At 38.9% G+C, this 24500-nt stretch overlaps 3 protein-coding genes across 3 annotated transcripts in view; all 3 read right to left on the bottom strand.

Annotated features, from left to right (window-relative positions):
* Window positions 1–314: 314 nt before the first annotated feature.
* Window positions 315–1532, bottom strand: LOTGIDRAFT_197528 (hypothetical protein; the record flags this gene model as incomplete). Its single annotated transcript, XM_009067872.1, has 1 exon — window positions 315–1532. The coding sequence occupies one exon, from the start codon at window positions 1527–1529 to the stop codon at window positions 573–575; it is 957 nt and encodes a 318-aa protein (XP_009066120.1). The 3' UTR covers window positions 315–572.
* A 4287-nt stretch (window positions 1533–5819) lies between these two features.
* Window positions 5820–10280, bottom strand: LOTGIDRAFT_236769 (hypothetical protein; the record flags this gene model as incomplete). Its single annotated transcript, XM_009067871.1, has 12 exons — window positions 5820–6009; window positions 6324–6443; window positions 6673–6770; window positions 6901–7022; window positions 7259–7364; window positions 7690–7824; window positions 8005–8206; window positions 8367–8524; window positions 8802–8911; window positions 9158–9284; window positions 9575–9882; window positions 10148–10280. 12 exons carry the CDS (start codon window positions 10278–10280, stop codon window positions 5820–5822), a joined length of 1809 nt encoding a protein of 602 aa, XP_009066119.1.
* A 9412-nt stretch (window positions 10281–19692) lies between these two features.
* The window catches only part of LOTGIDRAFT_169577 (hypothetical protein), a gene marked incomplete at both ends in the record, with an annotated part of 17250 nt that continues 12442 nt past the window's right edge, over window positions 19693–24500 (bottom strand). The window contains 2 exons of the mRNA XM_009067870.1: window positions 19693–20363; window positions 21602–21841. Of these exons, the coding sequence (XP_009066118.1) occupies window positions 19693–20363; window positions 21602–21841 (911 nt within the window). The remainder of the gene's footprint in view (window positions 20364–21601; window positions 21842–24500) is intronic.

Here is a 24500-nt window from a genome sequence, read left to right as displayed (position 1 = left end):
AATGTATTAGGCCCTAAAACAAGTGAGTGACATTTGTAGGCATTGTACCTGACAGTTAATTGTGTTGTGTTGTAGATATAGATATATTGTGTCTTGGTTTTATGTACCATATGTATCTTGTCCAAGGCCGTAACACACTACAAGTTGTAGTTCTAACTTCATTGTGTCCAGGCCCGTAGCCAAACTTGATTGTACGGAGGGCAAGAAATATATTCGGAGGGTAATGGTGTATGTTGCAGTAATCGAAAAATAGCTGGCTAATGGACCCTCAAAGCACCCAACATGGTGTTGTCCGCATCAAATGAGAGCACAAATTTTGGATTTAACAAATAATTATTTAATTAAGGAAAAGAAAAATTAACAACAAATAACGGTTAAGCAGAAATTGTAACAAAATTGTTTGACCTTCGTCGTTGAAAGATAACACTCAAAGCAATGCAACAGTTCTTCTGGACTTGGTCCCGTTCCATTGTCATTGTTGCTCATGGTTAAGCAGAAAGATTAAACACAAAGCCATACAATAGTTCTTATGAATGGTTCTGTTGCTCAGTCTCGTTGGTGACATGTCATCCTTATGTATCTTTTCGGACGTCCTCCTTGTTCGTGATGCCATCTTTCGGGTCTTTGGATGAACCGATTACATTGCAAAGTCTGGGACGCGTCGGTAGATGCATTCCAGTGTTCGCATTTTTCAAAACACGGTTCTGGGCTTCTATCAGAGCATCAGTTTCCTCCAGAACATCAACAGTATCTATGTCACCTTTCTTTACATGCCACGTGTAATGTGACTTCCGGTTTCCCGCTGTTTTGAACCCTTTGCCGCACAGTCTACACCAAAAGGGAATCTCGTCCGTATGAGTACGCATGTGAACCTTCCGATGAATTCTCTGAAGGAATCGTTTGTCACAAAATTCACATTTGAACTTCCTATCCTCCATTTCCCGCTTACAAACCCGCTTGAGATGTCGGACCCAATTTCCACGTTCAAGGAAGGCCTTACCACAAACCTCACACTCAAACGGTTTCTCACCAGTGTGCAATTTCATGTGCCGCTTCAAACTCGTCGCAGCGTGAAACGATTTAGAACAATGGGCACAAGAGTAAGCTTTCTCGTCTGAATGTGTCTTAATGTGCTGCACCAGATGATTATTGAGTTTATAACACTTCCCACAAATGCTGCAGACGAAAGGTTTATCGTTCGAATGTTGACATGCCATGTGGGCTTGAAAATGACATTTCTTCTTGAAGGCTCTACCACAGATCTCACATTTGAAAGGTTTGAAGTCAGTGTGACTACTCCTATGTTGCACCAGATAAGCACTTTGAGTAAAGCCTTTATTGCAGATCTCACAACGCAGAAGCTTTTCAGCTTGATGAGTCAGCATGTGTTTCTTCAATCCACCATGTTTTCGTCGGAATCTTTTGGGACAGAAATGGCACTTATAGGGCTTGACATCAAAGTGGATTTTTACATGCTCCAATATATGACTAGCGAATTTGAAAGGTATGTTACAAATTGGACAAAGCATTGGTTCTGGAGTCGCTTTAAGGTTCGTGAAATCGTCAGAATCATCGTGGTCATTCTGCGCGGGTACCCGAAAGACCTTCTTAGAATTGACAAATATATTTGGACCTAAGGTCGCCACTTCAGATATTAATGTCTGAAATGCAGTTTTGATGTCTTCTGGAGAGCCTTGCAGTTGATCCTCAGGCCAAATATCTTGATCAGAATCGTCTCTTGTATCATCCATAAAAGATCCGTCAAAGCCTCCGAAATGAGGAGTCTCTGGGGGAGATACGGACACCACATCTTGTTGTTGCTTGTTCTTCGATGCTTTCTTTCGTGATGGTGACAAATTGAAGACGCTGAAGAGGTTTCTTTCAATCTTGTCTTCGGAATATGCAGTCATGGGAAGTTTGGTACCGTTCAGTCTTTGGTCCTCACCATGAGCAGTGCTCTCAGATACACTTGAAGGCCCGGGAATAGTTGGTTGGTGGTCAAGACGGCAGGTTGATATATCATTAACAAAACATTTACCCGTTTCATTTTTGATTTTCTCTTCTGTATTGGTAATGTTCTGTGGAGTAACGTCATTTTCTGCATTTGTAGTTCTCCCTTCTTCAAGGTTAGGAAAATCTACTGCTTGGTCGATTTCTAATGACGAGTCTAAAACAGCTGCAGAGGATGTAGGTTCGTCAACATTATGAGATACGTCTTCCAAAGCGGTACCCACTAGTTCATTTTTGAGTGGCACCAAAGTTTCTTGTGTTGTGTTGGATGACTCTTTCACAGACTGATAATAATTTGTGGGATTAACTTCTCTCTCAAATTTAACTATTGTAGAAACGCTATCCAAAGTAGGTTTCTCATTGTAGCGTAGGCTGGTGGGCATGGCTTTAGTCTCTGCATGTATGGTGGTAGATACATTATTGGAATTCAGGCCTTGTGTTTTTTTGGACAAGGTGTTAAAGTCTATTTTAACAATTGTAGGAGCATCAGGATCTGGGTTTTGGTGGTTGCTTGGTGTGTCCGAGGTATATACTACTTCCTCTTTGATGGGTGGTGGAGGCACATTCAAATCAGTGTAGTGGCTGCCAATAAGACATGAATGCATGGGTACCGACTTTACGACTTCCACTTTAACTGGTGACAAGGTATGATCTACATATTGGTGTTCATGCTTTTCGGGATCCTTTGAAGCTGAAGAATCCACAGGTTCCAAGGGTGTAGAGTCTTCATTCTTTGTCATCTCCTTAAGTTGAGCCAGGATTGAATGCAGAACTGATCCTGGAGTCTTGGAAGCAGTGATCACCTCCTGTAAAGGTGGAAAAGCATTGGCCTTGACCTTTGATTTCGGTGTTATTAAAAGTTTACCAAGCGGTGTTAATGGTGTGATGGACCCTGCATTCGACATAATGGTCTCGGATGCTTTGAGTGGTCTGATTTCCCTACTGCTAACAACAGGCTTGATGCCAGCATCCCGAATGCCTTTGGAGGTCACTGTAGCTGGAATATTGTCAATAGAATAAGGAGTTATGGTCCTAATAGAGGCATAAGGCTTGGTGGTTGAAGAACACTGAGAATTATCTGATTGGCTTATGGATTTTGTCTCACTTGAACTAGTGTTTTTTGCACTGGGAAAATGAATGATTACTGGATTTTTGGTATAATTGTGCATAAGGTCATACTTTCTGGGAGTCAAAAGATGCTCATTTGGTTCCACAGTTTCTGACATCATGCTTGTATTTTTAGTGGGTGTCAGCTTGGTTTGGTCGGATCCACATGACATCTCTGGATGTTCTGACTGACAAATCATCTCCAGTTGGTCTGACTCACTTGTCATCTCAGCATCACTTATGACTTTGATGTCATCCACATCTATAACATTAGGGAGATCGAGAACTTGGGTATTGGAGTTTACATCTGAATTAGTTGTGAATAGCCTTTCATGTGGAACCTTTGATGGATTTCTTACCATTTGATTGGTGGTTATTTTAGGAACTATTTTAGAAATCGATGCTCTTTTTGATGGCAAAAGGTTAAGATTTCTCAAAAACTCTTTGATGCTACCATTGGAACTGAATGTTGGTAATTCCAAGTCAGGTCTATTGTCCTGTGGCTTTGTGATGAGTTCATATTTAGATCTTGTAATGTATTGACGCATGTGCTGATCACTAAGTTTTACGCTAGTCCCAGATTGTGGTTTGGCTTTGATGTTTGATGAGGTACCTCTGACTGTTGTCAGATCAGGATTATTCATTTCTGTTGATGATTCCATGGTGTTTTTCACCAGATTATGACAAGATAGAGCTTGACCTGAAAATAAACAAAAACTAATATCAACATTGAATTAAATATAGTTTCACAACCCAACTTTCTGCACCGTATGGGCTAATGAAGACAGTGGTATTTGATGGAAGTATTTTGACTAATTTGAATGACATGTTTTGACTTGATAGATATGTTTTGACATATGTGATAGATATGTTTTGACTTATTTGATTGACATGTTTTGATTTCTTTGATCGACATGTTTTGATTTGAAAGAGACCTAGGGTATTATTCTCGATAACCTACCCATCAAGACAATATTGGACATTCTTCAATGTCCCTGTGCTCCACATGATACCATTATTGAGGGTAGGGTTTTCCTTACTTAGTACAACTTTGTAAGTTAAGCCTAATCCTTCACTGAATTTATAAAATGTGTGTGGGCCTCAGAGATATTGTAGAATATATTAATCGTTCAGCTTTGTATAGAAACCAAAAGTTGTGCTTTTGAAATGGTGAAAATTCTTAAAAACTGGTGACTCAAAAGTGGGTTGGGTCCACTTCCATACAAAGTGACATTTTGTGTCTGTCCATTACGTGCTGATATCCCTTCCATATATCATGTAAGAGGAACAGATAGGGTAAGGTTGATTGGGCTAGATTTTATTTGATTAAGTTTTAGAGATTTAGACCTTACTGTAAGCGATCCTGACCAAGCTCTCGATGATTATAGTCCACTCAACTTGGCTCCTAAACCAGTGGCCATTTTGACTTGAGTTAAGAGTTTGTGGGTCCATTTTGATCATTTTAGTTAAGTTTATTATCACAAGCAGATTTTAAAACCTCCTTCAATATTATATCCTTTGAAACTTTCAAAAATGAAGGATCTTTTCAATAAAGACTTTTGTAACGAAATATTTAAAAAAAAGGGGCCAATAAAGTTCAGCAACTCTTTAGTCTTTTTATACTTTTGTCATTTCAAGATTTACAACAAACATCCTTATTTGATACATTTCGAGATTCTGTCTGGCCACGTCTGACTCAGAACCCCACCCAAAATTCATAATTTTCCGTCGGAACATTACCGGTTACTTACACTTTATTTATCTAAATTTTCCACATTCATCGGTGGTAAATATTTTCTGAAATTCCGAATAAATAGATTTCCTTTACACGGAAGGGAGAAAGTCAGCCATGACAGACCACGTGACCTATTATTAGTGTAGTCTAAAAAATTAACTCGTACTCTTACTTTCACCTTGTAGCGTCTTATAATTGGATTTGGAAAGGGGTGTAAATGAAGACCAATGTTTAAAAAAATAAACTTTTATTTAAAAAATGAAAAAAATGTATTAGCTTTAGATAAGCTTTTATAAATAAACATAAATATAGCCAAGACATCGTCCACTAATGCTTGTGTTTATTTCTATCGATTGGAAATCAGACCACAATAATTTTGTCGGCCTTGTTTGATTAAAAGATTTACCACAGACATTAGTAGTTTCGACACTTTTAAAATAAAAACAAAACATTGCACATGTTCTTATATTTGAAATAAAAATATAGATAAAAAAATATAAATGATATAGAATGATAAGATTAAACATATCAGGTATAAAATTTGCATAATTTTTGCGTTTAAAATACAGGCAAACCCGTAAGAAACGGGCTTAATCGTGTATAAATGTAGGCCCAAAATTAAAAAGGTCCAGACCTACATTATTGCACCATGGAGCTGAAAGCTTAAGCTTAAAAGCTTCCTTTTCAATTTCTTATTATTTTTTTTAATTTTTCCAATTTTATCTTTATAATTTTGACTTCATATTTTATTTTTGTATCTATTTATTTTTTTTTTTCTTATAGTTTTTAAAGATTTTCGGGCTTAACACCGGATACATAGAAGACATGAGAGAATGAATTAGTTTCATCCCCAAAACACATCTGTGAAGCTGGTAAGTAGATGACTCTTATACTTTGAAGGCATATTCACACAACAAATCGTTATTCATTTACATTATGAACTGAAAACCATTCTGGTTATAATGTTCTATTTATATATGGGTGACAATCTTTTCGCATCCGAGTCGTCGATGGAAATTGGAATTCCCAAGTTGACAGCAACACAGACTTTACTCTTGGCAGTGAAGTACATTGCGTAAAGGTCGAAGAAGTCTCTGCTATCCATGGCGTATTTTATCCCTGTTTCAAACATCTTCATGGCTTTTGAAACTAGATTTCTGGAATATAAAAAATACATATTTATATAAAAAAAATATGGTCAAGATCTGTCCATCAAAGTGTCAAGCAAGTGCCAAACATTTATCAATATTCAAAAAACAAACATCAATTAAAACTGTCAATCAAAAACGTCACTCAAATATGTCAATCAAAAAAATATCCATCAAATAAGTCAAAACATAGCCACCAAACAAGTCAAAACATAGCCATCAAACAAGTCAAAACATAGCCATCAAACAAGTCAAAACATTTCTATCAAATAAGTCAAAATATATCTATCAAAATTCAAAGTCCAATAAGTGGTTTTTCTCACCTTTCTGTCTGCATGTAGCCGATTTTTTCATAAGCTTTGACACATGAAGGGTCGATCTGAAGAGCTTTCTCTAAGCTTTCTAAAGCTTTGATTTTCCTATCCACCATCAGATACATTTCGCTAAAATATATAAACAAACAAATTAAATTAAAGAGCCACAAATCCATTAGGACGAAGAGCACTATAAAAAGCACATAATAATGAGCACCAACGCTTAAAGGTGGAATTACTGACAATTTGCAGAAGCCCCCAGCAATTGCACCCGGACAAATTAAAGCCCTTACAGAAATGAGTAAGGTAAGAAAAAAAACCCTCCCTGCTAATTGGCCTGACTAATAAACAAACTTACGCTTTATGGGTAAGTATTTGCCCAATGTGAGGAGCTAAACGATGGGCTATGTCATAATGTTCTTCAGCTTCCTGATAGTTCCTTCTGTTAGTTAAAACCTAGAGTATTAATATAAAGATTAAATGGAATGAATGGAGTTTTACGTTCTACGTTCTGCACCTGATTGGGCTAATGAAGACAGGCATTGTTTTTTGATATAAAGTAGTCTATACATAAATATATATTTACCTTAGCATAAGTAAAGTGTACCAAATAATGGTTTGGATGCCTCTCAAGCATTTCTTGGAACAAGACATCACCTTCGTGTTTAAATTTGAAGTGGGCATCACTCTCGTTGGCCTGTCGGAACACTGAAAAGATAATAATTTTCCTTTTCATAAAAAAACTTGTTGGATCTATTAACTGGACTGAATGGTGTACTCTTTCAATGAAAGATTTTGGACTAGGCGGATACTTCTTCATAAATGGTCATTTTTTTGGCATCCGTTCTGTGTTGGTGTTTTGCTTTGACTTTGTCGTTCAGTTGTTCATTGGTGCTTGCGTAATTGTTTTAATGCCTATGCAAAGAAAGACATTAGAAACTTACGTGCCAAAGCTAAAGCAGTCATGGCTGGTATGGAATCAGTTTTGAACCGTAAAGCCTGGTTGTAATTCTCGATGGCTTTTAGATAATCACCAAGTTTAAAATACTCCTAAAATAAACCGAAACGTTTCATCAATGAAAATCCATGATGTCGGCAACCCAAGTGTGGCATAACTGAAATTTCTGGCAAGGGTTTTGCAATTCAGATCCAAGATGGTGACATTCTTACTGGTTGTGTAAAAAAAACCAAATGGTTCCTTTCGATTCAGATCCAAGATGGCGTATTCATTGGTTGCGGATTAATGTTGACTCACCAAAGCGCCCCTCCAATGATGTTTAATTATTGAAATTCAAAGGTGGTGCAGATCAACCACCGACAGAAGATATCCAATAATAAACAATTTGTTGTTATAAAGGAAAAAACGTGAACATACCTCTCCTCTGTGGAAGAAAACGTCGGTATTATCTGGTACCAGAGCAACAGCTCGATCAAAGCAGACTTGAGCTTGGGCTGGTATAAGCACCCAATATAAGAGACTAGCGGTCTGGATCAGTATAGTAGCAGATAGCTGCAATATAACAACAGAAAATAGATATGTACCCCTGAAAAAATCCCGACAACCGACCCATTCCATTACTACAATTTAACACCATACCCCATTACTCCACATCCAGGTCACGACACAAGGAAATGCAGTATACTGGTTGTCATAAAAATACTAATATGCATACTTGTAGGTAACACTTACCAACGGGTCCATATTCGGCTTGATTTCGATCTGTAGAAGCAATCCTATGGCATCATTCGAGGAGCCAAAAAGGAACAAAGCTGTTGCCTTTAATAACATGTACTTTTCTGGATTAGTAGAGTCAGTAATTTGCTTTTCTTCCAGATGCAAGGCAGCCAGGATATTTCCTGCCAGAAATTCTCTTTGAGCTTGGACAAGGGCTCTGTGAATTCAAACATATCATTATAGAAAACATATTCAAATGATATTTCACTTCACAATGTTTAAACATTTTAATGTCCTAATGATCAATTTATGTCCGTTTTTTTAAGCAACCAAAGCCGCAACTGAAGACCTCCTAAATTAAAATCAGAGGATCTTACCTGTCCTTATAGTCCACTTCTGCACTCGGACCAGCTTGCTTCAGACTGAAAAAATTGCGGCTCGCTGGAGTCCCGTCAACGACCTTCAAAGGGTGATTATGGAATCTTTCCAAAAATTCGTCCACAACATATTTGGGAGGTGGTGGATGAGTATGTAACTGTAACGAAAAATTATTTCAAACTTGAATATTTCTGGGTGCGAAATGATTCATCTCCTCTAAATCGAGGGACCTGGAGGTCCTGAAGATCGCTAGTGATGAAAAATCAGATGCGAGCCCATTCTTCAAAGTGTAAATTCCATTTTTTGAAACTCGAAGTAATGAGTCAAGTTAGGCCATATTTTAAAAACGGAACAGTAGCGAGGACTCTAATCTAAATAGGTCTCTATGTTATAAGTAGCCTGGTAATAAAGTGGTATAAGAAGAATCAACTTACCCCCCACAATTCAGCGGTACGCACCCGAGCCAGTTCCTCGGTTATTTCTTGAATTCTGCCTTGTAACGAGATCTCTGGGAACCTCACTATATAGGCAATGGTGGCATAATCTGTAAACACAACAGGAAGAATCGGTCATTAAGTTATATTTCGAGCCAACAGTCGCATTCAGAGCACCAGCATCTTGGTCTGTCAGCTGCAAGCGGATGCTAAATTGTGATCTACCAACCAACCGACCATTCACAAAAAGGCAATTATTGTTCTTGTGTCTTGCCTCATCAAGATTCCTTAGTTTGCCAGGAAACTAGATATATGAACAGTGGAAAGCTACTACAAAACAACAAAATCCCACTTACCACCGAGAGCTTCTTGAAGTTTTCCAAAATGCATATAGGCAGCGGCTCGCCTACTATAGACATCTTGGTCTCCATTGTATTGAGCTAAGGACAGCGTACAGTCCTTGATTATATTTTCTCGATCTCCCTGGAAAAATCAGAAACTTTTCATGGTAATCATTCACATTCTTAGGCTGTGGGTGACAGAATGGGTCGTCTAGGTCTTCAAAAGTAAGAAACTTCTGCTTCTTCCTTTCAATTTTGATCAATGGTTCGGACTTCTGTATTGGTTAAGTTTTACTACCTTGAAAAACCGGCCCCTTTTCACTGCCACCTAGGCGTAGATAGGAAGCAGATATCGCCAATGTAATTCATTTGGTATTCATAAATGTCGAGGAATCAAGGTCCAATGGTAGACCTATAATAAGTGATACATACCATTTCCTGATAGGCGGAAGCCCGGGATCTATAGATCTTTGCTTTCAAGAATCGTTCCTCTGCTGGACAACAATCTGCACCGTCGGTATAAGCAGCAATGGCTTCCAAGTAGTTTTTCTGTTTCCGCAGCTTATCGCCTGCTTGTTTAAAACATTCAGCCATGATGGTCGACGGTGGAGGTCCAGTGTCTTCCAGCTTTATGGGAGGCAACTCTCTTGCTGTATCCATGGGCATTTCTGCGCCACTATATATGTCAACGTGCTTCCAGATATCCGCGGTGGGCTTGACAACATTGACTGGCTTTTTATCTAAAAAAAAAAAAAAAAGGGACAATGATGAACTGGTTGTGAATTGGGTGAGTACGTCCACAGAATCGTCAAGGCGGCCCACAGGCTTTCAGCTCCCCCCCCTGATGCAATAAAACGTTTTAATAATATCGATGGATATCGAAAATTTAGCTGTTTATTTTGCTTCATAAAACAAAAAGGCCCATTGATGCTAATCGTTATTCGTCCCAAAAAAAAAACAAATATATTTGGGAATAGCTTTCAAATCTTCATCAAAGTAACTTACCCTTTTGGTCATCACCTTGAACATTTCTCACAAGCTTTTGGATGAGATAAGTCCCTGCTACTCCTATCCCAATCCCAGCAGCAAGGCTTAATCCTAAGTTTATATCACTTTGGTCTATATTCCACAAAGGCATTTCGAAAAAATCCGAAAAAATATCCTAATTCTTAAAGCGCGTCTTCACTCTTTAAGTTCTGCTATCAGGATGAGGAACTACCACCGTTGTCTGGCAACATATCGATACGCTTTTTAGAATTGCTCTTAAACGTCCTAAAAATCAAAAATCCCGTCCGTGGGGTTCAATTACACGAATGCATCATTTTTGATACCAAACTGTCCAAAAAAATATAATTTTACGTCAACAATTATTATTTCCAAACTTAGGACTATTTGACGTCGCGTATTTGTATTGCGTTTGCCCATGACGTTATGCGGTTCGTTTGTTCCTATTATGACGTTACGTCAATGCCTTAATGCCTTGAATATTTGTTTTTGATATGCAAAATTACCTATTTTATAAATAACCATCTCCTTTGACTGATTAATTATTTTACAATATTTATCTCTGAATCTGATACGTCCACATAATGTATTTTTTTCACGATTTATAAAACGCTAAAGCAAATTCCTATAAAACAGCGTTACTTGAACGTCTTACTTACGCATATAAACTAAATCTATAGGGTATACTATACATGTTGTCTGAATAAAGTTTACTCTTACGAAGTTGTCCCCCTTGTAGGTGTATTTTTCACAATTATCCAGCCAATTTAAAAGCATGAAAAAAGCTTCAATGCGAATAGAATTTATTATCATAAATAAAACAGTATAGCAAAGCTAATGAACAATGAACTGAAAATAAAAAATAAAATAACGAAACAAAATAAATTTTATAACAGAAGTACAAAATAATTTTTAAAAAGATGTTTGTAATAAGGACGTAAAACTTCACTGCGACTTTTTCTAAATGATCGATTGCCATATTCGGGAACAACATATTGGGGTGCCGCTTTGCGAATCGGTTTGCCACCTCGATATTTCTCTCAGAGAGAGTCCACTCAGATGATATAATTTTAGTTTTTATTTTACATTTTTAACAGAGAAAAATCAATGAGATCAGAGAAGTTGAACAAAAAACAGAAAATTAAACTAAAATTCTAATACTTTCAACGCAATTCACCCTGTTGTTTATTCAATATAAAGTCGATGATCAAAGTGTCCATTTAATTTTATCTTTCGACTGGAAAAAGTTTCATTTGATCTACAAATTTAATCGTAGTAACTGATCGTAAATTTATCGAGAAATTGATCAAGTAATTCTTGATTGAATACATCAAGTACTTTTTCAAATAATCAAGTAAGTTTTCAGGCTGATCCAGTAATGTTTTCAAGCTGATCCAGTAATGTTTTCAAGTTACAAGTTGATCAAGTAATGTTTTCAAATAGATCCAGTAATGTTTTCGAATTGATCCAGTAATGTTTTCGAATTGATCAAGTAATGTTTTCAAATTGATCCAGTAATGTTTTCAAATTGATCCAGTAATGTTTTCAAATTGATCAAGTAATGTTCCAGTTCATAAATCAATATTTTTGAGTGAATCACGTCAAACACTTAATAAACATATATTATTATATATATACACGCATTTTTCCTTAATTTATTTAATCCTGAAAGACTAGGCTCCGGTACCATTAAAGGATACAACACTCGTATATTCCTCTTCGAAAATCAAACTTACGAGAAATTACCCCTTAATAAATTACTAATTACTATTTAACTTTGTACAAACACACTTATTTATTAACAGCTATGATATAAACTAGGTCATTTCGAACATGAACGTGCATATTTGTACCGTTTATATCAGAGAATAGACTCTGATTTTCAATGCACGTACGAAGACTATGATATTATGACAAAAGATATACAACAACAGTTTCATTTTCAATAGCGCCCAAGCTCCAAAACTCGACAGCAACTCGAAATAAGACCCAACCATCCGCACTTGCATCCTTCCTTCTAATAAGTGCAAGTTCGTCCCATCTCTTTCATAACCAAAACCGAAAATTAAAATGGCGAAACTCTCTGGTAGTTTTGGTAGAACTGAAGCTGTAGGTGTTGAAGCATTGTGACTTGTTGCAAATTGAATGATACCTGTAAGGCAATAAGAAGAAACAAGATTAGCTATGTGGACTCTCTGAAATGGATATAGAGTGACGACATTACTTATTACAAGTGTGTCTAAAATTGTTAAAGGTGTTTGAATTTCGGGGAAGGAGTTTAAATATTTCAAATCCATGACCAACGAATGCTTTAGCTGCACAGTGACATTGGCTTCCATGGAACCTGCCAAAGTTGATCATGATGGAGCTAAAGTCTATCTAGGATAAATTTCAAAGTTGGTATACTCACATAATATGTTTTTAAAAATTTTATTTGAATTTGGCTAGAAATTTCTGCGCTAAACTAGGGTTCTTTCTTGGAGGAGGCGACTCTGGTGATTTCTGGTCGAAAAGGCGAGCCGCTTCTCCCACAGACAATCTCTTGTAAGACTTGACTTCTTCTGCCTCAGCAGATTTAGCTGGATGTTGGCGTAGGGTGACCTTTTGTGGTGATTGAGGCTGCAGGCTCAGCGACCGCTGTAAAGTTGGCTTTTGATTTAGAACTGATGGGTTTTTTGGTGATCGGACACCAGAAACATTTTTAAGATTTAAGGAACATGCAGCGGCTCGACGGGTTCGACTTTGATTTGCAACCGGGTTAGCTTTATTCTGTGACTGAATTCCCGTTGCTGTTCGATATTGAGCTGCTGTCGGACTTCTGGACATTGAAGAAGATAGATGAGGTGTTGAAGCAGATAGTCTGGATGACAGTGGAGGTTGATGGTAGGCTTCGGGCGGTCGAGAGTTATACGGGCTGTTATCAGTGTACGGATGAACAACGTTGACAGGTGCTTGAGGCAAACATTGCTGTGACCCTCCGTAAATTGGAATTGCATCTTCGTCCTTCTGTACAACTGGTACTCCCTGATCAAATATTTTTGCCATGTGCCCCACAGAATTTCGCCGTTTTAATCTAGGCCCTCCATGACTGTCTTTAGTTCTAGGCAAGGTAGTTGCACCTTCCTCGAAATCGTATGACGCATCTCCAAAGGCTTGAATTTGGGTTAGTAATTGCTGACCCATATCTTGATATTGGTGTGATAAATCAGCACTAGCTCGAGAGTTATCCACAGGAGCAGGCGTCCCTCCATCAAACATATGTGCTAACAATTCTACTGAGTTGCGTCGTTTCCTGCGTCTCGGAAGCGTTGCAGCGCTGTCCGGAGACATATGATGTTCTACGGGGATTTCTTGATACATGGAAAAACCCCTGTCAGTTTCAACCAAACCAGGGATGACGTCCACGGACACACTTCTATTCAAAGGAGCAGCAAAGGACCAATTTGGTGGAGGTGGTCTTTGTGGAGGTGACGTTGCACCTCTCGATGGATACATTGGTATGGACGGAAGTCTATCTTCAGATTGAGCACGTCGTGATCTATCCATTCTTGGAACACTCTGTCCCTGGCCTAGGTATTGCGTTATGTCCACTGGTCTTTTAGGTTCCGTTCGACTGAAATAGGGAGTAAACTGTAGTGATGTTTTCCTCGTTGGACTTGCACTGTATGATGTTAACATTCTTTCCACTGAGCTCCCCCTTTTGGGTGGCACTGGGGCTTGTCTGGTATTCCAACTGGACCCTCCGAGGATGATTTCTCGCTGATTTTCACCCGGACTTAAGACAATCTGTGGACTTAAAGCAGAATCTACTGGTTTGAATTGTAACGGTGCATGTGATCTTCCAGTGGGTTGGGGGGAAGCAGTTGGCTGAGGTTTCGATTGCCAAGTGTTGTCCCCGTGGATCATCCTGCTTGGAGAAGGACTACGTGATGGACTTCTGGAAGTTCCCAGATAAGAAGGCGAAGTAGATCCTGAACTTGACGAAGATGTGTTGTATCTGTTAGTCAAGGATCCCACCAAGGAAGTTTTTCTACCCGGAGTTTCTATCATCTTAGTAACGGATCCTGGTTTTTCGATCATGACAGTCCCCTTTGGTAGATTGTTCTTTCCCACCTCCATTATTGTTCTTTTCGTCGTTTCTTTCGTTAGGATTTCTTTCTGAGTTGCCTGAACTGGTACCAGGCCGGGCTGCACTTTATCAGAAGGAACAGCTGGTTGCTCTGTAATTAGCTTAGTTCTTATTAGATCTGTATCCACAACAGCGGCTTTTGCACCAACGGGTCCTAATGCTGCACTAGCGATGACATCCGTATTTTTGTCTATCAAGTGTATTTTTTCCGTGCTAATTGATCGTTTTATACCTGCTGTAGGATTGTCGCACGAGGTCTCGGCTTTCTGGGTTTGCATCTCTTGTGTAGTAAACGTTTGCTTCAATCCCTGAATCGGGTCATTTCCAGCACCGAATGGTTTGACGAACTCCACAGGTGTGGAAGTGATGGACCTCTGAACGACAACGTTTGAAGGTGATCGCTGTATTTCCCCAATTTCCCCAGTTTTAGCATTTCCAATACCTCTTAGATCAATGACCTTTGATGCTACTGTAGGTTGGTGGACGATAACTTTCTCTGTAGGTCTTTCTTTTACCGATATAATTGGAAGATATCGTACAGGAGAAGGTACACTCGGTTTAGACGTGACCGGGGATTTTGGACGAAGATCTGTTGGAAGAAGCTGCATTATTGGACTCTTACCGCGATCACCCCTTTCCCGGCGGACTCTGGTTCGATTTGTTGCTGGAGACGTTTCTCTGGATCGAACAGTAGTTGTAACAGTATGAGTGACAGCTGGGCTTCGTTCACGTCTTCTGTTGCCATCTTGATTTCTCTGATCTACAACCAAGTTATTAACGACCATCACTCCGACAGATTCCTGACGAACCAACCGCGGCGCTTTGCCCGTTTCTACAGATGAAGTTGTAGGACTGGTAACGGTTTGTACAACAGGCATTCCTCCAGATGTTGCTGTAGGACTGGTTACCTTTTGCACATTAGGTGTACCCATAGATGTAACCTTTTGTGCGCCAGTTGTTCCTGAGGAAGTACTGGATACTTGATTTTGTTGGGTTGTTTTGATCAAGGCAGTTGTTTTGTATTTCGGATCGTTAGATTCTGGTGTTGGTTTGCCCGGGAGTGCCATATTGTGAACCGGTCCTGTCTGGTGTGTTACGGGCAGTTCGACCACTGGAGATTTCACTGGTGTTGTGGATAATGACTGGCCATTTCCTTTCGAGGACGGATTTGGTGATGCTAGTTTGATTTGAGTGTTAGATGGCGTAGGGGGAGGTGAAGATACTAGTTTTGTAGGTAAAGCTTCGACCGATCGTACATCGTTAGCATTAAGGGACAATGTTGCAGGTTTTTGCAATTCGGTGGATTTCATCATGCTTTGGGTTGTATCAGTTGTAGTAGTAGAACTCATGGCGGCAGTTTTTTGTACCGTTGCAGTAGACGTTTGAGGAGGGATAACTGTTTTAGGGACCGTAGCAGTCTGAGATTGGGTCAGTTTTTGTGTAACTTGCGTTTGTTGTGTCGTAGTGGTTTTTTGTGTCGTTGCCGTTTGCGGCTGTTTTTGTATTGGTGATTGTTGTGTTGGTTGTTTTGGACTGGACGATGGTTGAGTAGCCGCCTGTGGCTGCTGACTTTGATTCATCGTCGTTGGTTGTTTCGTTGGAGACTCTACAGCGGCTGCTGTGGTTGGTGGTACAGATTTCAACGGACCGTTAGCCCTTATTGCACCATTACTTGCGGAAGACTTCGTCGTTTGCGTTGCCGATTTCATAGACGATGAACTCGTTGTTAGCGTTGACGATTGGGAAACCGTCGAAGCTTTCTGTCCTGTAGCAGATGTTGTTGCAATGACTTTTGTAGGGCTGACTTTTGTTGGGCTGAGTTTTGTATCCTTTGTTGGGCTAGTCTTGACTGCACCATTTTCCTTTTGGTTTGCCGGAGCGCCAGTTAATTTCTCGGTTATCTTGGATATCCCCAAAGATCCTGTGGATATCTTTTTACCAGATGATGTCGAAGTTTGTGTTGTTTTCTTGATCAATCGTTCCTGAAGGCTCTGAGTTTTGGACAAGGGTTTCTTCTCCTCCTCTTCTTTAGTATTCGGTTGAGTCGAGTTAGTTTGGGACGGAGCTTTATTGATAGCGACTTGTTCTTGTGGTGAAGGTTTACCGGGACCTGCCCCAGATGGTGTTGTTTTTGTTTCAGTTCCACTAGCTTGTTGTTTGACGCTTTGTCGCGTCTCTTCAATACGATGAGCAGTAAGTGTCCGTGTGTTGCTTTTCGTAGTGGACGTCGCTGTCGTAGTAATAGCAGATCCATTGGTTGTAGTCTTCGTTTCGGTACCTTTCAGGGATATAGCATCTTGTTGTTTTGATTCTAATGCTTTAGTTTCGGATTTAGTGGTAACTGCTGGTTTGGCTGGTTGTGGGGAGACTAAAGCCTGACCAGAATCCGGTGAAGCAGAGGATTTACCATTGGTTTTCGTGGTTGATGTAGTTTTAGTGGTTTTAGTGGTAGTTGTGGTGGTAGTCGTTGTGGTTTTCTTGGACTCGGTTCGTTTTGAGCTGGTCTTACTGGCCGATGTGGTGCTAGGAGTAACGACAGTACCATTTTCGGACGTTTTCTTTGCAGCTGTCACTGCTGTATCCTTAGGTGTTGGCTGATCACTCGATTGTTTCTGCTCCACGCTTTTTTCTCGTTCTTCTGGTCGGCGCCGAGTCTTGAGGATAGATTTGACGGGCTTGTTAGAGACCTTGACTCTTACATTGATCTTCTCTTCTGTACCATCTGGACTGGTTGGTGGACTCTCAGTTTCATCTGAAATTAAAAGCAAGTCTGTAAAATAGATTCAGGGCAGATCAGGACATTTTTTTTAGCTTCCATTGAATGAAGGCAAAGAACATCCAAAAAGGTAAAACACCACAAAGACATTCTCGGATGGAAGAATTGGAGTATTATATGTTAGTATAGATCTATACCTCTACAACCTTCCATGCCAGAATCGTAATAAATGCACTGAAGATCAAGTCATCAACGGATGGTTTATCAGTAAACACAAGTGCCAATCGACAAACACCAAACACATGCATAATTATGAATTCAAGACCCACACACTGTTGACAGATTTGGTGATGCTATTTTGATTTTAGTGGTAGATGGCTGTTGATCTGTTCCGGATCCAAGGAAAAGTAATGAAGATTAACAGAAAGAAACTACTCAGCTGATCTAGATCACCTCTTCCAATTTCTCAATGAAGTATTTGTTCCATCTTCGGTCTGTACATTTGGGAGAACCAAACCCTCCCTTCTCCGAAATCTAAGTCAATTTAAAAATCGAAAAACCAACCTAGTCTCTTGCACCATGGCAACTCAAGTATTAAGTCTATTTCAAAATCTGTTAGCAATTAAAATCGTTTATTTTTTTACATATGGTTTTAATACAATGATACAATGAATAAAAATTAACAGTTAGTGACAGCTAGTGGGTCGTTGATAGTGACTCACTTGCGAAGCAGGGTCTACACATCCTATCAGAACACCCGACGCCACTATGCGACCGGGCTTTTCAATGCAGCACTCCATTACAGAGAGCTATATCTAATGGTATTAATTTGATGTTCTCGGTGCCCTTTGCCCAATGATGAAGATGTATAATGATGATAAATTCGAATGTGATCACATTTATTAAAGCTATCACTACATAATTAAAAGAAAATAGATTCATTATTTAAAGCTAACGTGATTAAACAAAAACTCAACGACCAGTACCGGGTGGAAAGTGTACATCATGTACACATTAAATATCAACAATATTGTACATAAATATATTAAAGCTATATTTCTTAAACAAATAAAAAAAAAATCAACAAACTTTCATTCTTAAACCACCTAAAAGATTCGACGCAGTTCTTATCCAAAATCTTATCCAGAATATCTAACGAAAAATGTCCTCGCTATAAAGCTAATACAATTTATTGGGTATTTGTGTTTTGACAAAGTTATTTTGACAGTTGATTAACAATATTAAGCCGACGATATCTGGGGAATATTTTCTTCAATTCCTTGTGGGGGAAATTTGTTCTATATATATTCATCAGAACGAAGCCCCGGGGCGTTATTGTTTCTATTATATAAATGATTACGAAATAGTCTTTATTGACAGCAATGTATTATATACTATCTGCTAACGGTTTGCTCACTTTACTGGAACACCGATGTTGGCCATGTTATTCAGCTCAGCATCGTAAAGATTGTGCACTGAGTGAGCTTATCGTGTTATGCAAACAAGATGCGCAAGGAAAATCAGCAACAGCCTCAGTCATTTTGTAATTTTGTCTGATATGGTTGTAAACAGGCTATTTATGTCACTGATGGTATCACGGAATATCGAATGATTTTGATTGATAAATGGTTATCGATTGGAGCTAGTTCAAGACTGTGATATATTGCTACCTATTTTTAGTCTGATAACCAACTAGACACAAGCTTCGGTAATGACATAAAACCGTCTTGTCAACCGAGTGGAACGAAAGCTAAGGACCCATGTGTTAGAGTCTACCATACGATTAACCATTGAAAATCCGCCAGCGCTCTGATTCAGCTTTGTGGAAGCTGTTAAGGGTTACCTAAGAAGAAGTTGTGCCGCCCCCTTCTTTTTTTTGGGGGGGGGGGGGGGGAGAGCCTCATGATCATAGGAACGCCAGTATCTGAAAGACCCCCCCCCCCTCCTTTTCAACACACACACTTCAGTTTAGGGTGAAGACGCTAATGCCAAATGTGCGTATTATTGACGAGTCCAAGGCCATGGTTTAATATCATTCTATAAATAACTGGCTTGTTGATGGACAATCAGAGTAATGGCTTGGAAGTTGAAGAGTTAATCAAATATACATCAAATAGATTCTGTCAGTGTTCACGATATATACATCCGACATTTCAATATCAAGTCAAGGATTTCTATTAGCTTTATGCTAGACAGTTCCAATACTGGGGTCATAACGTTGGAGGGCGGGCTGGCATTGAAGAGCGTCTTGTCGGTTGAAATGATGTAAGATGCTATGCATATTCCATTTACAGCTGAGTCTCTTTCCAGAAACCTGCACAGTTTAACTTAACTTAACACGAACAATATTTCGTGGTGAACATAATTACACATCGGCAGGGATAATGTCCATAAAAGATGTTCGTATCAACACTCAAAAAAATATTAATAATAAGCTAGATTTAAAGAAAATATTAATGCTGATGTGAACGAGTTCCTTCTGAAAATCCAAAATGCAATTTTAGAGATCACATACACAAAAAAATCAAACGGTTCACATGAACCACCCAAAGTAAGCAGTTCGCGTTTCCTAATTCGCTCCGATACACTTTTTGCAAAGCAACATTTTTAGTTTAAACTGCTATTGTCCAAACAGGGGAACATTTCGAACCGACTTTTATGCCGAAATCATAATCCAATAGCCAAGAGCCAGAGCTACTGCTATTTATCCAAAAGACTTTTAGAAACTGCATAAATAACATGGAGTCCCAGTATGGTGATAATAAAACGCCCACACGAAATTCCAAAACACAGAGCCAGAAAGGTGAACACTATTAACACCAACACGCATTCCCGGTAATAAATTTGAACACCACTAAGCTTCCGTTTTTTAATCCTAGAATTTTTATTCGTTGTAGGAACACTTCCAAGTACATGCAGTTCCGAAGATGCATCCGATTGCACATGCTTTCCCGGATCATTTGACCTGGATTCTGAATGCACATGCGTGTGTTGAAGATTTGACCCAGATTCCGGATGCACATGCATATTGTTGTTGAAGATTTCTGGTGCCGACACAGAATTGTTCATGAACAGAGGACCATTTGAGGTTAGTTCTAAATTATTGGGTTTATCTAGCTTGTTAGTAAAATTGTTATTCCTTTCCGTTCCCGAAGCTCCGGAGCTTTCTCCGTCCCCCGAAGACTGAATGTTGAGTTTGTCAAAAGACTCTCGTGAAATTTTGATTTCTTCGTTGTCGTCGATATCCCCCAGAAAGAACTGCTTGGAAGATGTCTTTAGAATGGAACACAAAGGATGGATCTGTGAATCGGATTTGAAGACATCGTCAGGCTCTGGCACATCCATGATGTCCTCACTCGCCTCACTGCACTCTGCAATAGAGGGATATATAAATATATATATAAACCACTCTACCACAAATCTTGCCACCCTTTGACCAAGAGACACCCCCTTTGTACCCTAAACCATAAACCCTTTGGTTGAAACACCCAACCCTCTGCACCCTAAAATCTTTGGTTAAAACACCCAACCCACAACCAAGATAAGATTTAAGACAAAGTGGTCCCAACACCCAACTCCTCCTATCCCTACCAGTCACTGTCCCTGTATTGTTAGAGCACTAAAGCCTTTAAACCTTACGACCACTTATTTAGAAAAAGCCCCCAACTCCATAAGTTGATGTGTCTCATGCCATAACTTTGAATACACCAATGAACGACCTGCAATCCCTGTGAGACTGTGATCCCTTTATAACACAGTTTATCAAAGGCGTTGATTTTAACCCACCCTTGGGAATTGCGCCCTGAAATTTTGTGAGTTAATTAAACATGTTAATTGCAAAGCTGCTAAGCCCCCATTTTTCAAAAAGAGCAGACAGATTAGAACATGCTCAAGTAGAATTAGATTAACGATAAATACCATGCCATACATATTTCATTGAGTTAAAAATGCAGCAAGTTGCAACAAGTATACGCTATTAGACTTATTTATTCAAATACGTGTATATTATTCATTTATTCATGAAATATTCAAACAAAATTTGATACTGCCAAAAATTTCAGGTTTAAAATATTCAATTTTTCTTTCGGTATTTTTCCTAAGTGAAAATTTAAATGTCAAGAGATTTTTTGAATTGAATCAGAATAATAAAAAGCCAAATTTTTAAACCAATCGCAAAGCTTAATTTATCCCAAGATATGACATGCAGCTTGATCATCGACGAAGCTGTACCAAGTAGATTACGTAAGCTTCGTCACCGGATCAAAGAAGGTAGGCCAAAGTTCAGAAAATGTCACAAAATTTCATAAATTTATTTAAACAACACCTCGGCACACGTTCTCGAATTTCTTGACACTTTCATGAATAAATAATTTCTAGAAAATCGTAAAATTCCTCTTTGGTGAGTGAATTTTATGATGTTCTTCTTTAGATCACAGAAGAAGCTTATGAATATTCATGAGGAGAGAAAGCATAATGTCGTATTTAAAATATATTTATGTGAAATTGGAATGCCTTATAGAATTTGAAATTTAATTTGTTTTATCGTGATTCATAAGCTTCTTCCAAATACCACCAAAACAAATGAAAAAAATAAAATGCGTTGCCTCACCTGAACAACTTCGTATGGCATCTTCAGCGAATGCCCATTCTCCCAGAAATTTGGGCCACGTGTGTCTGGATTTTAACGTAATCCCAACGTAGAGTTCTGAGAGGGGAGAAGGAGGAGCGAACCTAGCTTCTTTAGCAGCGACCTCCTCCTCTTCCACTTTCTCCACAATGGTGGAAAACATTGGTGGGTACGACACTCTTCTTCTTTTGTTCTTACTCCTCGGGGTTCTCTTTGGTTTGACTGAAAAGACACAATAAGATGTCCATCAGGTACGGGCAAAAAAAGGGAAGCAAGTTTTGGAACAACCCACCAAGCCAGAAACGTAATGATTCTTAATTAGCCTCTGGTATCCACCGTGTAGTCCTTCAAAGCTTCGAGAATTTGTTACATTTAAAAAGTCTGTCTCAGCAAAAGACCTTCACTTTCTTAATGATTCGACAAAATACATCTGCATGCAATAAATGATATAAGTTATTTTAGGAAGAACTCTATCAATGTTTTAGTCTCAATCCTAATGGGAGTTGACTTTACTTAAAACTCGATCTTTTTTCATGCTTCAGTGCATTTATTTTGATTAAATAAAATCAAGTCTATTTGATTATCGATTTAGACATGATCATGTTTGTAGTCTCGTACATTAGGAGAATATTACCAAAATAGTATAACTGGATGGTCCTGTCTATATGAAAAATAGGAAAGAGTAAAATTTGCCTTGAATTATTCGTCATTAGCCTAGGAAGAGGCCAGGATAATCAAGACCACAATTAAACCAGTAAGAACAGATCTTTAGGGCGCTTTATTTTGATATCGAGTTCACGTAGATCCTTTGTCTTAGCTCAGGGATCTTCAACTTTTTCCCTTTCTATTACCCCTTACAAGATCCTTGGTCGATTGCATTACCCCTTCCCACACCACATGCAGTTGTCAGAGCTGGCTCTTGCAACTCAAACGGTTAATACAGATTTATTTAAATTGGTCCACTGTTGAATTTTCATAAAAAGGCGAATCGTGCTTTCAAAATCCACATCACGTAAGATTTCTTCGTTAATTTGAAAGGTCTCTGTTTCAATAAAAGCTATTTTCCAATTCCAATTCCACGAAGCCGTCTTCGGATCGATCCTGACCATGTCACGGCATTGATTTTCCTCACTATTCTAAATAAAAGTTTAAATATCATTTAACCAAAGTATTGAAACCTTCACAGGCTGTTACAAGGGGTTTACCTCACACAATTATGAGGATTTCCAAAGTGAATCATGTTGTCTATATGTACCCAATGCCTTTCTTTCGACCACTCATTGAGATCCAGTTTTTCAAAGAAGATTGGCTTTGAGCGAAAATAAAGTTTGGAGTACCCCTTTCAAAGAGTCCAAGTGGGTGTTTATTTGTAAAGTGTACTCGCCAAAACGACCAGGAGCAAAGCAGGCTAACTCGCAAAAAGGACAACGAGCTAAGCAGGTAGACTCGCCAAAAAATCCAAGAGTAAACCACCCTCGTCAAATAGGACCTCGTCAAATATTACATTAACTGGATTTGAAGCGAGAAACTGAAATATAACTTGACAAAGTCAAAGACTCAAGAGACACGAGAAATTGAACGGTTTTGGTCTTAATATACGAATTTGGAACAGAAAATTGACAGTTCTTTCCATTTTAAACAGAGCCACGGCTGGTCTATTGATTTCTATGGCTTTGATGTGAAGAACTGAAATAAACAGTGACAAAGACATTGAGTATAGGACTTTCTCCAAATACCAGATATTATCGGTAAATGGTCCTTTATGTCTTATGGCCCTCCGGTATTTTTCCCCAAATATATAGAAGGCAGTCAAATCCTTTTATATAATTGTTGATTTTGGGATTACTCTAGTAATGGACTGATGAACTTGATGTCTTTTGGTATAATGGATGAAAATGTCACAGGTTCGATGTTCTGTTTGGCATGCAATAATAATGATGTCACAAAATAATCCCTCCATGAGCAAAGTCAGAAGGTAGAAAGAGACAGGGGGAATTAGAAAGGAAGGTAGAAAGAGACAGGGGGAATTAGAGAGGAAGGTAGAAGGGGAATTAGAGAGGAAGGTAGAAGGGGACAGGGGAATTAGAAAGGAAAATAGAAAGAGACAGGGGAAATTATAGAGGAAGGGGGACAGGGGAATTAGAGAGGAAGGTAGAAAGAGACAGAGGGAATTATAGAGGAAGGTAGAAAGAGACAGGGGGAATTATAGAGGAAGGTAAAAAGAGACGGAATTAGAAGGAGACAGAGGAAGATAGATTGAAACAGACGGGAGTTAGAAGACAGATCAGTGGAGAGAAGTTCGATAGACAAGGGACAGAGGTATTGGGAGGAAAAGGGTGAGAGCAAAGGAAAAGAGAATGGTGGATGAGAAACAGTTTTAAAAGTAGAACGGTGAGGGGGGGGGGGGGGGGGGGGGGGGTTCATAGTAGAAGAGGACAGGGCAGTACAGATGAGGTTGAGTTAGGAAAGTGGGAGAGTCATAGGGTTTATGGGGTATTCTCTTGAATTGAGAGGCACACATTGTACCTCCGTGCATTGCTTCGAATTACAGTACTCCGAAGACTTATTATGGATCGCCAATTTGATACTGTCCTAACCTGTCGACTAAAATTAGATTTTAAACGATTTTCATAAGAATTCACAGTGGTCAAACAAAATTGCAGAGAGTTCATTCCCTTGATGTAAAACGTATATAAAACGTTACAATTTAAACTGAAGAAAGTGATTCGCAATTCATAAAAATTCGGTCGCAATTCAAAAATTTCGGCTGTAGATTCCAGATCGATACAGATACAAAATGGATTCAGCTATTTCTAAATGAAATAAATGGAGTTTTACGTCCCACCACGTAGGCTAATGAAGACACCCCCCCCCCCCCCCC

Source organism: Lottia gigantea (assembly GCF_000327385.1).
Source record: "Lottia gigantea unplaced genomic scaffold LOTGIsca_87, whole genome shotgun sequence".
NCBI lineage: Eukaryota > Metazoa > Mollusca > Gastropoda > Lottiidae > Lottia > Lottia gigantea.
Note: the sequence above shows the minus strand (reverse complement) of the source record. Positions and strands in the feature narration are given on the sequence as shown.